A 19014-nucleotide genomic window follows, 5' to 3' on the forward strand; every position below is an offset into this window, starting at 1 on the left:
TGTGATATATGTACAGGGAGACACCCCTAGATGGTGAAATTGTGGTGAAATATGTACAGGGAGACACCCCTAGATTGTGATATTGGGGTGATATATGTACAGAGAGACACCCCTAGATGGTGATATTGGGGTGATAAATGTACAGAGAGACACCCCTAGATGGTGATATTGGGGTGATAAATGTACAGAGAGACACCCCTAGATGGTGATATTGGGGTGATATATGTACAGAGAGACACCCCTAGATGGTGAAATTGTGGTGATATATGTACAGGGAGACACCCCTAGATGGTGATATTGGGGTGATATATGTACAGAGAGACACCCCTAGATGGTGAAATTGTGGTGATATATGTACAGGGAGACACCCCTAGATGGTGATATATGTACAAGGAGACACCCCTAGATGGTGATATTGGGGTGATATATGTACAGGGAGACACCCCTAGATGGTGAAATTGTGGTGATATATGTACAGGGAGACACCCCTAGATGGTGATATTGGGGTGATATATGTACAGAGACACACCCCTAGATTGTGATATATGTACAGGGAGACACCCCTAGATGGTGAAATTGTGGTGATATATGTACAGGGAGACACCCCTAGATGGTGATATTGGGGTGATATATGTACAGAGAGACACCCCTAGATTGTGATATATGTACAGGGAGACACCCCTAGATGGTGAAATTGTGGTGATATATGTACAGGGAGACACCCCTAGATGGTGATATATGTACAAGGAGACACCCCTAGATGGTGACATTGGGGGGATATATGTACAGAGAGACGCCCCTAGATGGTGATATTGGGGTGATATATGTACAGAGAGACACCCCTAGATGGTGACATTGGGGTGATATTTGTACCCCTGAATATAGTGTAAAGGATACAGGTCTCTTCATACACTTGAATGGTGGCCAAGTCTCCCTCCAGCCGGATGATCTCACCCACAAGTTCTGAATGACCGACTCGCACCAACTCATACATGGCGGCCCCCGACATCTGCGCTGCCGTCACCACTGCCAGGGAAGAAATGTACATATTATCCCATCCAGCATGCTGGAAATTTCCATGCACTCCAGAGATTCTACCCAATAAGAAGTATTTCAGGTTAGGGTTAGACATTGGTCCATACACAAGACCAGCCAGACTCTGTGGCATGTAGTATGCTCTGCGCGGCATGTAGGAGAAGAACTGAATGAAGAACCAGAGGAAGAAGACAGAAGATTTATTTTTGACTGCTGTTCACATGCAATATTAAAACAATGTTTTAGCTGACTTTCATAGCACCAGCCTTTCTCCTTTTTAGCAGAGAGAGAAGAACCAGAGGAAGAAGACATCACCAGAGGGGGAAGAAGACAGCGGAGGAGGAAGAAAAAGAGGAAGAAGACAGTGGAGGGAGAAGGACCAGAGGAAGAAACGGAGGGAGAACCAGAGGAAGAAGACAGCGGAAGGAGACGAACGGAGGAAGAACCAGAGGAAGAAGACAGCGGAGGGAGAAAGACCAGAGGAAGAACCGGAGGGAGAACCAGAAGAAAAAGACATCACCGGAGGAAGATGAAGAGGAAGAAGACATCACCGGAGGAAGAAGACAGCGGAGGGAGAAGAACGGAGGAAGAACCAGAGGGAGAAGACAGCGGAAGGAGACGAACGGAGGAAGAACCAGAGGAAGAAGACAGCAGAGGGAGAAGAACCAGAGGAAGAACCGGAGGGAGAACCAGAGGAAGAAAAAAAAAGGGGGGGGGTTTTGGGACTTTAAATGAGATGCGTTTTTAAACAAACAGTAGTATAAGTAAAATAGTAAACGTTTATAACCAGGCTCATACATACCACCCAAACAGCAAGCCAAATTCAACTGTGCAACCAATCTCTGCTTTTAACATATACAGTTAGACAGTTGAATTTGGCTTGCTGTTTGGGTGGTAAGTATGAGCCTGGTTATAAATGTTTATTATTTTACTTATACAACTGTTTGTTTAAAAACGCATCTCATTTAAAGTCCCAAAAACCCCCCCTTTTTTTGTATTCAATAGGGATGGAGGCGTGTGTTTTTCATACGCCTCATTTAAAGTCCCAACCCCAGTTTTCTTTGTACCATATAGGGATGGAGATGCGTTTTGCTGATACCCTTATACTATTATGTGTTTTTTTCCAGTGCTCTTCACCACAATACCAAGCATAGGTGGAGGCGGGGACACACCCCTAGTCACCTGTCCTCCATCTACCCATTAGTCTTTACATGCCTCCATTGAGGAGACTTCAAAAGTTTAGTTAGGACTGCAGATCGCAGAGAGCCTTGGCGCGGGCTCTGCAGCTTACTCATGTACTTGCAAATGCGTGCAACCAATCTCTGCTTTTAACATATACAGTTAGACAGTTGAATTTGGCTTGCTGTTTGGGTGGTAAGTATGAGCCTGGTTATAAACGTTTACTATTTTACTTATACTACTGTTTGTTTAAAAACGCATCTCATTTAAAGTCCCAAAAACCCCCCCTTTTTTTGTATTCAATAGGGATGGAGGCGTGTGTTTTTCATACGCCTCATTTAAAGTCCCAACCCCAGTTTTCTTTGAACCAGAGGAAGAAGACATCACTGGAGGAAGAAGACCTCACCGGAGGAAGAAGAAGAGGAAGAAGACAGCGGAGGGAGAAGTACTTGAGGAAGAACAAGAGGAGGAAGACAGCGAAGGGGGGAGGACCAGAGAAAGAAGACAGCAAAGGGAGAAGAACCATAGGAAGAAGACAGCAAGGGGGAGAAGAACCAGAGGAAAAAGACAGCGGAGGGAGAAGAACCAGAGGAAGAAGACATTGAAGGGAGAAGAACCAAAGGAAGAAGACAGCGGAGGGAGAAGGACCAGAGGAAGAACCGGAGGGAGAACCAGAGGAAGAAGACATCACGGGAGGAAAAAGAAGAGAAAAACATCACCGGAGGAAGAAGACAACGGAGGGAGAAGAACGGAGGAAGAAGACAGCGGAGAGAGAAGAACGGAGGAAGAACCAGAGGGAGAAGAACCAGAGGAAGAACCGGAGGGAGAACCAGAGGAAGAAGACATCACGGGAGGAAGAAGACAGCGGAGGGAGAAGAACGGAGGAAGAAGACAGCGGAGGGAGAAGAACGGAGGAAGAACCAGAGGGAGAAGAACAGAGGAAGAACCAGAGGGAGAAGAACCAGAGGCAGAACCGGAGGGAGAACCAGAGGAAGAAGAAATCACCGGAGGAAGAAGACAGCGGAGGGAGAAGAACGGAGGAAGAAGACAGCAGAGGGAGAAGAACGGAGGAAGTACCAGAGGGAGAAGAACCAGAGGAAGAACCGGAGGGAGAACCAGAGGAAGAAGACATCACCGGAGGAAGAAGAAGAGGAAGAATACAGTGGAGGGAGAAGTACTTGAGGAAGAACAAGAGGAGGAAGACAGCGAAGGAAGAAGGATCAGAGAAAGAAGACAGCAAAAGAAGAAGATCTGGAGGAAGAACCAGAGGAAGAAGACAGCATAGGGAGAAGAACCAGAGGAAGAAGACAGTGAAGGGAGAAGAACCAGAGGAAGATGACAGTGGAGGGAGAAGATTGGAGGAAGAACCAGAGGAAGAAGACAGTGGAGAGAGAAGGACAAGAGGAAGAAGGCAGTGGAGGGAGAAGAACCAGAGAAAGAAGACAGAGGATGGAGAAAGACCAGAGGAAGAACCAGAGGGAGAACCAGAAGAAGAAGACATCACCGGAGGAAGAAGAAGAGGAAGAAGACATCACCGGAGGAAGAAGACAGTGGAGAGTGAAGAACGGAGGAAGAACCAGAGGGAGAAGACAGCGGAGGGAGAAGAACCAGAGGAGGAACTGGAGGGAGAACCAGAGGAAGAAGACATCACTGGAGGAAGAAGACCTCACCGGAGGAAGAAGAGGAAGAAGACAGCGGAGGGAGAAGTACTTGAGGAAGAACAAGAGCAGGAAGACAGCGAAGGGGGGAGGACCAGAGAAAGAAGACAGCAAAGGGAGAAGAACCAGAGGAAGAAGACAGCGGAGGGAGAAGAACCAGAGGAAGAAGACAGCAGAGGCAGAAGAACCAGAGGAAGAAGACAGCGGAGGGAGAAGAACCAGAGGAAGAAGACAGCGGAGGGAGAAAAACCAGAGGAAGAAGACAGTGGAGGGATAAGAAGGGAGGAAGAACCAGAGGAAGAAGACAGTGGAGGGAGAACGTCCAGAGGAAGAACCGGAGGGAGAACCAGAAGAAGAAGACATCACCAGAGGAAGATGAAGAGGAAGAAGACATCACCGGAGGAAGAAGAAAGCGGAGGGAGAAGAACGGAGGAAGAACCAGAGGGAGAAGACAGCGGAGGGAGAAGAACCAGAGGAAGAACCGGAGGGAGAACCAGAGGAAGAAGACATCACTGGAGGAAGAAGACCTCACCGGAGGAAGAAGAAGAGGAAGAAGACAGCGGAGGGAGAAGTACTTGAGGAAGAACAAGAGGAGGAAGACAGCGAAGGGGGGAGGACCAGAGAAAGAAGACAGCGGAGGGAGAAGAACCAGAGGAAGAAGACAGCAGAGGGAGAAGAACCAGAGGAAGAAGACAGCGGAGGGAGAATAACCAGAGGAAGAAGACAGCAGAGGGAGAAGAACCAGAGGAAGAAGACAGTGGAGGGAGAAGAACCAGAGGAAGAAGACAGTGAAGGGAGAAGAACCAGAGGAAGAAGACAGTGGAGGGAGAAGAACCAGAGGAAGAAGACAGTGAAGGGAGAAGAACCAGAGGAAGAAGACAGTGGAGGGAGAAGGACCATAGGAAGAACCGGAGGGAGAACCAGAGGAAGAAGACATCACCAGAGGAAAAAGAAGAGAAAGACATCACCGGAGGAAGAAGACAACGGAGGGAGAAGAACGGAGGAAGAAGACAGCGAAAGGAAGAAGAACGGAGGAAGAACCAGAGGAAGAACCGGATGGAGAACCAGAGGAAGAAGACATCACCGGAGGAAGAAGACAGCGGAGGGATAAGAAAGGAGGAAGAAGACAGCAGAGGGAGAAGAACGGAGGAAGAACCAAAGGGAGAAGAACCAGAGGAAGAACCGGAGGGAGAACAAGAGAAAGAAGACATCACCGGAGGAAGAAGACAGCGGTGGGAGAAGAACGGAGGAAGAAGACAGCGGAGGGAGAAGAACGGAGGAAGTACCAGAGGGAGAAGAACCAGAGGAAGAACCGGAGGGAGAACCAGAGGAAGAAGACATCACGGGAGGAAGAAGAAGAGGAAGAATACAGTGGAGGGAGAAGTACTTGAGGAAGAACAAGAGGAGGAAGACAACGAAGGAAGAAGGACCAGAGAAAGAAGACTGCGATGGGAGAAGAACCAGAGGAAGATGACAGCGGAGGCAGAAGATTGGAGGAAGAACCAGAGGAAGAAGACAGTGGAGAGAGAAGGACCAGAGGAAAAAGACATTGGAGGGAGAAGGACCAGAGGAAGAACCAGAGGAAGAAGACAGCGGAGGGAGAAAGACCAGAGGAAGAACCGGAGGGAGAACCAGAAGAAGAAGACATCACCGGAGGAAGGAGAAGAGGAAGAAGACATCACCGGAGGAAGAAGAAGAGGAAGAAGACAGTGGAGGGAGAAGAACGGAGGAAGAACCAGAGGGAGAAGACAGCGGAGGGAGAAGAACCAGAGGAGGAACCGGAGGGAGAACCAGAGGAAGAAGACATCACTGGAGGAAGAAGAAGAGGAAAAAGACAGCGGAGGGAGAAGTACTTGAGGAAGAACAAGAGGAGGAAGACAGCGAAGGGGGGAGGACCAGAGAAAGAAGACAGCAAAAGGAGAAGAACCAGAGGAAGAAGACAGCGGAGGAAGAAGACAGTGGAAGGAGAAGAAGGGAGGAAGAACCAGAGAAAGAAGACAGTGGAGGGAGAAGAACGGAGGAAGAAGACAGTGGAGGGAGAAGAACCAGAGGAAGAAGACAGTGGAGGGAGAAGAACCATAGGAAGAAGACAGTGGAGGGAGAAGGACCAGAGGAAGAAGACAGTGGAGGGAGAAGAACCAGAGGAAGAAGACAGTGGAGGGGGAATAAGACAGTGGAGGGAGAAGAACCAGAGGAAGAAGACAGTGGAGGGGGAATAAGACAGTGGAGGGAGAAGGACCAGAGGAAAAAGACAGCAGAGGGAGAAGAACGGAAGAAGGACCAGAGGAAGAAGACAGCGGAGGGACATGAACAGAGCAAGAACCAGAGGAAGAAGACAGCGGAGGGAGAAGAACAAAAGAAGAACAAGAGGAAGAAGACAGTGGAGAGAGAAGAACCAGAGGAAGAAGGCAGTGTAGGGAGAAGGACCAGAGGAAGAAATAGAGGAAGAAGACAGTGGAGGGAGAATGACCAGAGGAAGAACTGGAGGGAGAACCAGAGGAAGAAGACATCACCAAAGGAAGAAGAGGAAAAAGACAGCCGAGGCAGAAGAACCAGAGGAAGAACCGGAGGGAGAACCAGAGGAAGAAGACATCACTGGAGGATGAAGAAGACATCGCCGGAGGAAGAAGAGGAAGAAGACAGCGGAGGGAGAAGTACTTGAGCAAGAACAAGAGGAGGAAGACAACGAAGCAAGAAGGACCAGAGAAAGAAGACAGCAAAAGAAGAAGATCTGGAGGAAGAACCAGAGGAAGATGACAGCGGAGGGAGAAGAACGGAGGAAGAACCCAGAGGAAGAAGACAGTGGAGAGAGAAGGACCAGAGGAAGAAGACAGTGGAGGGAGAAGAACCAGAGGAAGAAGACAGTGGAGGGAGAAGGACCAGAGGAAAAAGACAGCTGAGGGAGAAGAACCAGAGGAAGAAGGCAGCGGAGGGAGATGAACAGAGGAAGAACCAGAGGAAGAAGACAGCGGAGGGAGAAGAACCAGAGGAAGAAGACAGTGGAGGGAGAAGGACCAGAGGAAGAAGACAGTGGATGAAGAAGAACGAAGGAAGAACAAGAGGAAGAAGACAGTGGAGGGAGAAGAACCAGAGGAAGAAGACAGTGGAGGGAGAAGGACCAGAGGACGAACTAGAGGAAGAAGACAGTGGAGGGAGAATGACCAGAGGAAGAACTGGAGGGAGAACCAGAGGAAGAAGACAGCGGAGGGAGAAGTACTTGAGGAAGAACAAGAGGAGGAAGACAGCGAAGGGGGGAGGACCAGAGAAAGAAGACAGCAAAGAGAGAAAATCTGGAGGAAGAAGACCAGCGGAGGGAGAAGAACCAGAGGAAGAAGACAGCGGAGGGAGAAGAACCAGAGAAAGAAGACAGTGGAGGGAGAAGGACCAGAGGAAGAAGACAGTGGATGAAGAAGAACGAAGGAAGAACAAGAGGAAGAAGACAGTGGAGGGAGAAGAACCAGAGGAAGAAGACAGTGGAGGGAGAAGGACCAGAGGACGAACTAGAGGAAGAAGACAGTGGAGGGAGAATGACCAGAGGAAGAACTGGAGGGAGAACCAGAGGAAGAAGACAGCGGAGGGAGAAGTACTTGAGGAAGAACAAGAGGAGGAAGACAGCGAAGGGGGGAGGACCAGAGAAAGAAGACAGCAAAGAGAGAAAATCTGGAGGAAGAAGACCAGCGGAGGGAGAAGAACCAGAGGAAGAAGACAGCAGAGGGAGAATAACCAGAGGAAGAAGACAGTGGAGGGAGAAGAACCAGAGGAAGAAGACAGCGGAGGAAGAAGAACCAGAGGAAGAAGACAGTGGAGGGAGAAGAACAGAGGAAGAACCAGAGGAAGATGACAGTGGAGGGAGAAGAACCAGAGGAAGAAGACAGTGAAGGGAGAAGGACCAGAGGAAGAAGACAGTGGATGGAGAAGAACGAATTAAGAACAAGAGGAAGAAGACAGTGGAGGGAGAAGAACCAGAGGAAGAAGACAGTGGAGGGAGAAGGACCAGAGGAAGAACTAGAGGAAGAAGACAGTCTAGGGAGAATGACCAGAGGAAGAACTGGAGGGAGAACCAGAGGAAGAAGACAGCGGAGGGAGAAGTACTTGAGGAAGAACAAGAGGAGGAAGACAGCGAAGGGGGGAGGACCAGAGAAAGAAGACAGCAAAGAGAGAAAATCTGGAGGAAGAAGACCAGCGGAGGGAGAAGAACCAGAGGAAGAAGACAGCAGAGGGAGAATAACCAGAGGAAGAAGACAGTGGAGGGAGAAGAACCAGAGGAAGAAGACAGCGGAGGAAGAAGAACCAGAGGAAGAAGACAGTGGAGGGAGAAGAACAGAGGAAGAACCAGAGGAAGATGACAGTGGAGGGAGAAGAACCAGAGGAAGAAGACAGTGAAGGGAGAAGGACCAGAGGAAGAAGACAGTGGATGGAGAAGAACGAATTAAGAACAAGAGGAAGAAGACAGTGGAGGGAGAAGAACCAGAGGAAGAAGACAGTGGAGGGAGAAGGACCAGAGGAAGAACTAGAGGAAGAAGACAGTGGAGGGAGAATGACCAGAGGAAGAACTGGAGGGAGAACCAGAGGAAGAAAACATCACCAAAGGAAGAAGAAGAGGAAAAAGACAGCGGAGGGAGAAGAACCAGAGGAAGAACCTGAGGGAGAACCAGAGGAAGAAGACATCACTGGAAGATGAAGAAGAGGAAGAAGACATCACCGGAGGAAGAAGAAGAGGAAGAAGAAAATGGAGGGAGAAGTACTTGAGGAAGAACAAGAGGAGAAAGACAGTGAAGGAAGAAGGACCAGAGAAAGAAGACAGCAAAAGAAGAAGATCTGGAGGAAGAACGAGAGGATGAAGACAGCGGAGGGAGAAGAACCAGAGGAAGAAGACTGCGATGGGAGAAGAACCAGAGGAAGATGACAGCGGAGGGAGAAGATTGGAGGAAGAACCAGAGGAAGAAGACAGTGGAGAGAGAAGGACCAGAGGAAGAAGACAGTGGAGGGAGAAGAACAGAGGAAAAAACAGAGGAAGAAGACAGTGGAGGGAGAAGGACCAGAGGAAGAAGACAGCGGAGGGAGAAGAACCAGAGGAAGAAGACTGCGATGGGAGAAGAACCAGAGGAAGAAGACAGCGGAGGGAGAAGAACCAGAGGAAGAAGACTGCGATGGGAGAAGAACCAGAGGAAGAAGACAGCAGAGGGAGAAAAACCAGAGGAAGAAGACAGCGGAGGGAAAAAAAACAGAGGAAGAAGACAGTGGAGGGAAAGGAACGGAGGAAGAACCAGAGGAAGAAGACAGTGGAGGGAGAAAAATCAGAGGAAGAAGACAGTGGAGGGAGAAGAACCAGAGGAAGAACCGGAGGGAGAACCAGAGGAAGAAGACAGTGGAGGGAGAAGAACAGAGGAAGAACCAGAGGAAGAAGACAGTGGGGGGAGAAGAACCAGAGGAAGAAGACAGTGGAGGGAGAAGAACCAGAGGAAGAAAACAGTGGAGGGAAAAGGACCAGAGGAAGAAGACAGTGGAGGGAGAAGAACCAGAGGAAGAAGACAGTGGAGGGAGAAAGGACCAGAGTAAGAACTAGAGGAAGAGGACAGTGGAGGGAGAAGGACAAGAGGGAGAACCAGAGGAAGAAAAAGAGGAAAAAGACAGCGGAGGGAGAAGAACCAGAGGAAGAAGACTGCGATGGGAGAAGAACCAGAGGAAGAAGACAGCAGAGGGAGAAAAACCAGAGGAAGAAGACAGCGGAGGGAAAAAAAACAGAGGAAGAAGACAGTGGAGGGAAAGGAACGGAGGAAGAACCAGAGGAAGAAGACAGTGGAGGGAGAAAAATCAGAGGAAGAAGACAGTGGAGGGAGAAGAACCAGAGGAAGAACCGGAGGGAGAACCAGAGGAAGAAGACAGTGGAGGGAGAAGAACAGAGGAAGAACCAGAGGAAGAAGACAGTGGGGGGAGAAGAACCAGAGGAAGAAGACAGTGGAGGGAGAAGAACCAGAGGAAGAAAACAGTGGAGGGAAAAGGACCAGAGGAAGAAGACAGTGGAGGGAGAAGAACCAGAGGAAGAAGACAGTGGAGGGAGAAAGGACCAGAGTAAGAACTAGAGGAAGAGGACAGTGGAGGGAGAAGGACAAGAGGGAGAACCAGAGGAAGAAAAAGAGGAAAAAGACAGCGGAGGGAGAAGAACCAGAGGAAGAAGACAGCAGGGGGAGAAAAACCAGAGGAAGAAGACAGCAGGGGGAGAAAAATCAGAGGAAGAAGAACATAGGAAGAAGACAGTGGAGGGAGAAAAACCAGAGGAAGAAGACAGTGGAGGGAGAAGGACCAGAGGAAAAAGACAGCGGAGGGAGAAGAACAGAGGAAGAAGACATCGGAGGGGGATGAACAGAGGAAGAAGAGACATGAGGGAGAAAAACCAGAGGAAGAAGACAGTGGAGGGAGAAGGACCAGAGGAAAAAGACAGCGGAGGGAGAAGAACAGAGGAAGAAGACATCGGAGGGGGATGAACAGAGGAAGAAGAGAGCGGAGGGAGAAGAACCAGAGGAAGAAGACAGGGGAGGGAGAAGGACAAGAGGAAGAAGACAGTGGAGGGAGAAGAACGGAGGAAGATGACAGTGGAGGGAGAAGGACCAGAGGAAGAACCAGAGGAAGAAGACATCACCGGATGAAGAGGAAAAAGACAGCGGAGGGAGAAGAACCAGAGGAAGAAGACAGTGGAGGAAGAATAACCAGAGGAAGAAGACAGGGGAGGGAGAAGAACAAGAGGAAGAAGACAGTGGAGGAAGAATAACCAGAGGAAGAAGACAGGGGAGGGTGAAGAACAAGAGGAAGAAGACAGCAGAGGGAGAAGAACCAGAGGAAGAAGACAGTGGAAGGAGATGAACGGAGGAAGAACCAGAGGAAGAAGACAGTGGAGGGAGAAGAACAGAGGAAGATGACAGTGGAGGGAGAAGGACCAGAGGAAGAACCAGAGGAAGAAGACATCACCGGATGAAGAGGAAAAAGACAGCGGAGGGAGAAGAACCAGAGGAAGAAGACAGTGGAGGAAGAATAACCAGAGGAAGAAGACAGGGGAGGGAGAAGAACAAGAGGAAGAAGACAGTGGAGGAAGAATAACCAGAGGAAGAAGACAGGGGAGGGAGAAGAACAAGAGGAAGAAGACAGCAGAGGGAGAAGAACCAGAGGAAGAAGACAGCGGAGGGAAAAAAAACAGAGGAAGAAGACAGTGGAGGGAAAGGAACGGAGGAAGAACCAGAGGAAGAAGACAGTGGAGGGAGAAAAATCAGAGGAAGAAGACAGTGGAGGGAGAAGAACAGAGGAAGAACCAGAGGAAGAAGGCAGTGGAAGGAGATAAACGGAGGAAGAACCAGAGGAAGAAGACAGTGGAAGAAGATGAACGGAGGAATAACCAGAGGAAGAAGACGGCGGAGGGAGAAGAACCAGAGGAAGAAGACAGCGGAGGGAGAACGGAGGAAGAACCAGAGGAAGAAGACAGCAGAGAGAGAAGAACCGGAGGGAGAACCAGAGGAAGAAGACATCACCAGAGGAAGAAGAACCAGACATGAGGGAGAAGACATCACGGAAGAAAGAAGACATGTTGGACCTATGATAGGGGACATTTTTAATAAAGGATTTTGTCAAAAACCTGTGTACTGGTAGGGATACAATGTACCCCATACTCATTCACATAGGAGGTAAGCCAGGATCTGGGGGCCCTTTTGATAAAGGGGGCTTCCAGATTCTAATAAGCCCTCCGCCTGACCAGGGTTGTGGGGAAGAGGCCTTTGTCCCTATCAATATGGGGACAAGGTGCTTTGGGGTGGGGGGCAGAGCCCCTCCTGCCCCAAAGCACCAACCCCCCCCCCCATGTTGAGGGCATGTGGCCTGGTATGGTCCAGGAGGGAGAGAGCTTGCTCATCCCCCTTTCCTGACCTGTCAGACTGCATGCTCAGATAAGGGTCCGTATGGATATGGGGGGTACCCCTCTCGTTTTTTTTTGGTTTTTTTTTGGCGTGGGGTTCCCTCCTCAAGAACCATACCAGACTCAAAAGGCCTGGTATGAATGAATCAAAGTCAGATCCTGTTCATTGAAGTCGGATAGAAGTAGGTCTGATGTCACAGGGCAAAGTCGTACCAGTGTGAACCCGGCCTTAGATCTTCTCTCTGATTGGCTATCCTCAGTCACACCGGTTCAACCTCACTGATTTCATGCCGTAATAAATACCTGGTCCAGACACCCCATGGACAAATCCCAGCATGCTCTCCTCTTCCTCATCGCTGATTCTTGGCAGTTTTGAAAAATCCATCTTTGTAGACCCTACAGACAGAGAAGAATGTAATTACCATCACAGTCATTACTATATGGATCCTAGAAGTATTATATTATACGGGGGGCTGGGAGATATGGATAATTCATACTACCTATGTGTAGATTCACCCATGGGTCATAGAAGTATTATATTATACGGGGGGCTGGGAGATATGGAGAATTCATACTACCTATGTGTAGATTCACCTATGGGTCCTAGAAGTATTATATTATACGGGGGGCTGGGAGATATGGATAATTCATACTACCTATGTGTAGATTCACCCATGGGTCCTAGAAGTATTATATTATACGGGGGGCTGGGAGATATAGATAATTCATACTACCTATGTGTAGATTCACCCATGGGTCCTAGAAGTATTATATTATACGGGGGGCTGGGAGATATAGATAATTCATACTACCTATGTGTAGATTCACCCATGGGTCCTAGAAGTATTATATTATATGGGGGGCTGGGAGATATGGATAATTCATGGGTGTAGATTCACCCATGGGTCCTAGAAGTATTATATTATACGGGGGGCTGGGAGATATGGATAATTCATGGGTGTAGATTCACCCATGGGTCCTAGAAGTATTATATTATACGGGGGGCTGGGAGATATGGAGAATTCATACTACCTATGTGTAGATTCACCCATGGGTCCTAGAAGTATTATATTATACGGGGGGCTGGGAGATATAGATAATTCATACTACCTATGTGTAGATTCACCCATGGGTCCTAGAAGTATTATATTATACGGGGGGCTGGGAGATATAGATAATTCATACTACCTATGTGTAGATTCACCCATGGGTCCTAGAAGTATTATATTATACGGGGGGCTGGGAGATATAGATAATTCATACTACCTATGTGTAGATTCACCCATGGGTCATAGAAGTATTATATTATACGGGGGGCTGGGAGATATGGAGAATTCATACTACCTATGTGTAGATTCACCCATGGGTCCTAGAAGTATTATATTATACGGGGGGCTGGGAGATATGGATAATTCATACTACCTATGTGTAGATTCACCCATGGGTCCTAGAAGTATTATATTATACGGGGGGCTGGGAGATATGGATAATTCATACTACCTATGTGTAGATTCACCCATGGGTCCTAGAAGTATTATATTATACGGGGGGCTGGGAGATATGGATAATTCATACTACCTATGTGTAGATTCACCCATGGGTCCTAGAAGTATTATATTATACGGGGGGGCTGGGAGATATGGAGAATTCATACTACCTATGTGTAGATTCACCCATGGATCCTAGAAGTATTATATTATACGGGGGGGCTGGGAGATATGGATAATTCATACTACCTATGTGTAGATTCACCCATGGGTCCTAGAAGTATTATATTATACGGGGGGCTGGGAGATATAGATAATTCATACTACCTATGTGTAGATTCACCCATGGGTCCTAGAAGTATTATATTATACGGGGGGCTGGGAGATATAGATAATTCATACTACCTATGTGTAGATTCACCCATGGGTCCTAGAAGTATTATATTATACGGGGGGCTGGGAGATATGGAGAATTCATACTACCTATGTGTAGATTCACCCATGGGTCCTAGAAGTATTATATTATACGGGGGGCTGGGAGATATAGATAATTCATACTACCTATGTGTAGATTCACCCATGGGTCCTAGAAGTATTATATTATACGGGGGGCTGGGAGATATAGATAATTCATACTACCTATGTGTAGATTCACCCATGGGTCCTAGAAGTATTATATTATACGGGGGGCTGGGAGATATAGATAATTCATACTACCTATGTGTAGATTCACCCATGGGTCCTAGAAGTATTATATTATACGGGGGGCTGGGAGATATAGATAATTCATACTACCTATGTGTAGATTCACCCATGGGTCCTAGAAGTATTATATTATACGGGGGGGCTGGGAGATATGGATAATTCATACTACCTATGTGTAGATTCACCCATGGGTCCTAGAAGTATTATATTATACGGGGGGCTGGGAGATATGGAGAATTCATACTACCTATGTGTAGATTCACCCATGGGTCCTAGAAGTATTATATTATACGGGGGGCTGGGAGATATGGATAATTCATACTACCTATGTGTAGATTCACCCATGGGTCCTAGAAGTATTATATTATACGGGGGGCTGGGAGATATGGATAGATTCACCCATGGGTCCTAGAATCCACCCCGTATACCATAATCCTGGAGGTATTATGGTATACAGGGGGGAAGATCCTGGAGGTATTATGGTATACAGGGGGGAAGATCCTGGAGGTATTATGGTATATGGGGGGGGGGGGTCCTGGAGGTATTATGGTATATGGGGGAGGGGGTCCTGGAGGTATTATGGTATATGGGGGGGTCCTGTAATTATTCTGGTATACGGGGGGGGGGGTCCTGGAATTATTCTGGTATACGGGGGGGTCCTGGAATTATTCTGGTATATGGGGGGGGTCCTGGAATTCTTCTGGTATACGGGGGGGGTCCTGGAATTATTCTGGTATACGGGGGGGGGGGGGGTCCTGGAATTATCCTGGTATACGGGGGGGGGGGTCCTGGAATTATCCTGGTATACGGGGGGGGTCCTGGAATTCTTCTGGTATATGGGGGGGGGTCCTGGAATTATCCTGGTATACAGGGGGGGTCCTGGAATTATCCTGGTATACGGGGGGGGGTCCTGGAATTATCCTGGTATACGGGGGGGTCCTGGAATTCTTCTGGTATATGGGGGGGGGGGGGTCCTGGAATTATCCTGGTATACGGGGGGGGTCCTGGAATTCTTCTGGTATACGGGGGGGGTCCTGGAATTATCCTGGTATACGGGGGGGGTCCTGGAATTATCCTGGTATACGGGGGGGGTCCTGGAATTATCCTGGTATACGGGGGGGGGTCCTGGAATTCTTCTGGTATATGGGGGGGGGGGGGTCCTGGAATTATCCTGGTATACGGGGGGGGGGTCCTGGAATTATCCTGGTATACGGGGGGGGGTCCTGGAATTCTTCTGGTATATGGGGGGGGGGGTCCTGGAATTATCCTGGTATACGGGGGGGGGTCCTGGAATTATTCTGGTATATGGGGGGGGGGTCCTGGAATTATCCTGGTATACGGGGGGGGTCCTGGAATTATCCTGGTATACGGGGGGGGGTCCTGGAATTCTTCTGGTATATGGGGGGGGGGGGTCCTGGAATTATCCTGGTATACGGGGGGGGGTCCTGGAATTATTCTGGTATACGGGGGGAGATTCTGGAGGTATATGGGGGGGGGGTCCTGGAATTATTCTGGTATACGGGGGGAGATCCTGGAGGTATATGGGGGGGGGTCCTGGAATTATTATGGTATATGGGGGGGGGTCCTGGAATTATTCTGGTATACGGGGGGAGATTCTGGAGGTATATGGGGGGGGGGGGGTCCTGGAATTATTCTGGTATACGGGGGGAGATCCTGGAGGTATATGGGGGGGGGTCCTGGAATTATTATGGTATACGGGGGGGGGTCCTGGAATTATCCTGGTATACGGGGGGGGGTCCTGGAATTATTCTGGTATACGGGGGGAGATTCTGGAGGTATATGGGGGGGGGTCCTGGAATTATCCTGGTATACGGGGGGAGATCATGGAGGTATATGGGGGGGGTCCTGGAATTATTCTGGTATACGGGGGGAGATCATGGAGGTATATGGGGGGGGTCCTGGAATTATTCTGGTATACGGGGGGAGATCATGGAGGTATATGGGGGGGGGGTCCTGGAATTATCCTGGTATATGGGGGGAGATCCTGGAGGTATACGGGGGGGGGGTCCTGGAATTATTCTGGTATACGGGGGGAGATCATGGAGGTATATGGGGGGGGGTCCTGGAATTATTCTGGTATACGGGGGGGAAGATCCTGGAATTATTCTGGTATACGGGGGGGTGGGATAGTTGAGGACGGGGACGCAGACAATGACCTCTCTGTCCCGGGTGTTTGTGGTTGGTCTCGGCTCTGTATACATAATATCTCGGTGTTTGTGGTGTAAATAGAGGAGCTGGATGGGCAGGAATCAGACCTGTTCTGACTGTTCAGAGGCAGCTGGAGAGACTCTTGTGTGCCGGAACGTTCCGCCGGCGCTGACTGTACTACCGGCACGTCCCAGATACAATAATCTCTCCTCTAGTCATGGAATTATTATTCTAGAATGAGGGAGGAGAGCAGAATACACGGGATGGAGAAACATGTATGGACATAGATCGTCATACTGATCCCCGTCTTCCCTCTACTGAGTCACTGACAAAGATCGTCATACTGATCCCCGTCTTCTCTACTCAGTCACTGACAAAGATCGTCATACTGATCCCCGTCTTCTCTCTACTGAGTCACTGACAAAGATCGTCATACTGATCCCCGTCTTCCCTCTACTGAGTCACTGACAAAGATCGTCATACTGATCCCCGTCTTCTCTCTACTCAGTCACTGACAAAGATCGTCATACTGATCCCCGTCTTCTCTACTGAGTCACTGACAAAGATCGTCATACTGATCCCCGTCTTCTCTCTACTGAGTCACTGACAAAGATCGTCATACTGATCCCCGTCTTCTCTACTGAGTCACTGACAAAGATCGTCATACTGATCCCCGTCTTCTCTCCACTGAGTCACTGACAAAGATCGTCATACTGATCCCCGTCTTCTCTACTGAGTCACTGACAAAGATCGTCATACTGATCCCCGTCTTCTCTCTACTGAGTCACTGACAAAGATCGTCATACTGATCCCCGTCTTCTCTACTGAGTCACTGACAAAGATCGTCATACTGATCCCCGTCTTCTCTCTACTGAGTCACTGACAAAGATCGTCATACTGATCCCCGTCTTCTCTACTGAGTCACTGACAAAGATCGTCATACTGATCCCCGTCTTCTCTCTACTGAGTCACTGACAAAGATCGTCATACTGATCCCCGTCTTCCCTCTACTGAGTCACTGACAAAGATCGTCATACTGATCCCCGTCTTCTCTCTACTGAGTCACTGACAAAGATCGTCATACTGATCCCCGTCTTCTCTACTGAGTCACTGACAAAGATCGTCATACTGATCCCCGTCTTCTCTACTGAGTCACTGACAAAGATCGTCATACTGATCCCCGTCTTCTCTCTACTGAGTCACTGACAAAGATCGTCATACTGATCCCCGTCTTCTCTCTACTGAGTCACTGACAAAGATCGTCATACTGATCCCCGTCTTCCCTCTACTGAGTCACTGACAAAGATCGTCATACTGATCCCCGTCTTCTCTACTGAGTCACTGACAAAGATCGTCATACTGATCCCCGTCTTCTCTACTGAGTCACTGACAAAGATCGTCATACTGATCCCCGTCTTCTCTACTGAGTCACTGACAAAGATCGTCATACTGATCCCCGTCTTCTCTACTGAGTCACTGACAAAGATCGTCATATTGATCCCCGTCTTCTCTCTACTGAGTCACTGACAAAGATCGTCATACTGATCCCCGTCTTCTCTCTACTGAGTCACTGACAAAGATCGTCATACTGATCCCCGTCTTCTCTACTGAGTCACTGACAAAGATCGTCATACTGATCCCCGTCTTCTCTCTACTGAGTCACTGACAAAGATCGTCATACTGATCCCCGTCTTCTCTCTACTGAGTCACTGACAAAGATCGTCATACTGATCCCCGTCTTCTCTACTGAGTCACTGACAAAGATCGTCATACTGATCCCCGTCTTCTCTACTGAGTCACTGACAAAGATCGTCATATTGATCCCCGTCTTCTCTCTACTGAGTCACTGACAAAGATCGTCATACTGATCCCCGTCTTCTCTCTACTGAGTCACTGACAAAGATCGTCATACTGATCCCCGTCTTCTCTACTGAGTCACTGACAAAGATCGTCATACTGATCCCCGTCTTCTCTCTACTGAGTCACTGACAAAGATCGTCATACTGATCCCCGTCTTCTCTCTACTGAGTCACTGACAAAGATCGTCATACTGATCCCCGTCTTCTCTCCTGAGTCACTGACAAAGATCGTCATACTGATCCCCGTCTTCTCTACTGAGTCACTGACAAAGATCGTCATACTGATCCCCGTCTTCTCTCTACTGAGTCACTGACAAAGATCGTCATACTGATCCCCGTCTTCTCTACTGAGTCACTGACAAAGATCGTCATACTGATCCCCGTCTTCTCTACTGAGTCACTGACAAAGATCGTCATACTGATCCCCGTCTTCTCTCTACTGAGTCACTGACAAAGATCGTCATACTGATCCCCGTCTTCTCTCTACTGAGTCACTGACAAAGATCGTCATACTGATCCCCGTCTTCCCTCTACTGAGTCACTGACAAAGATCGTCATACTGATCCCCGTCTTCCCTCTACTGAGTCACTGACAAAGATCGTCATACTGATCCCCGTCTACGCCGGCGTAAAAGGGGCCGGCGTAAGCGTGCGTAATTCAAATGTGGAAGGGGGGCGTGTTTTATGTAAATTTATAATGACCTGACGTCCGTGTACATATCCCAGTGTGCATTGCTTCCAAGTACGGCGCAACGACGTATTGGTTTCGACGTGAACGTAAATTACGTCCAGCCCTATTCGCGAACGACTTGCGCAAACAATGTAAACAATTCAAATTTCGAAGCGGGAACGACGTCCATACTTAACATTGCATGGGCCTCATATAGCAGGAACAACGTTACGCCGAAAAAGCCTTAACGCAAACGACGTAAAAAACGAACGCCGGGCGCACGTACGTTTGTGAATCGGCGTATCTAGGAAATTAGGATATTCTACGCCGACAACAACGGAAGTGCCCCTAGC

The 19014-nt window shown here is 48.7% G+C and overlaps 1 protein-coding gene across 2 annotated transcripts in view; it reads right to left on the reverse strand.

Annotated features, from left to right (window-relative positions):
- LOC120920858 (V-type proton ATPase catalytic subunit A-like) overlaps positions 1–19014 on the reverse strand; it is a 50791-nt gene that overhangs the window by 27073 nt on the left and 4704 nt on the right. For both annotated transcript variants that reach the window (XM_040333211.1, XM_040333210.1), the window contains exons 2-3: positions 12076–12168; positions 898–1026 (exon numbers count right to left, since the gene is read on the reverse strand). In XM_040333211.1, coding sequence (XP_040189145.1) covers positions 898–1026; positions 12076–12168 — 222 coding nt within the window. The remainder of the gene's footprint in view (positions 1–897; positions 1027–12075; positions 12169–19014) is intronic.

Source organism: Rana temporaria, chromosome 13, assembly GCF_905171775.1.
Source record: "Rana temporaria chromosome 13, aRanTem1.1, whole genome shotgun sequence".
NCBI classification, from domain to species: domain Eukaryota; kingdom Metazoa; phylum Chordata; class Amphibia; order Anura; family Ranidae; genus Rana; species Rana temporaria.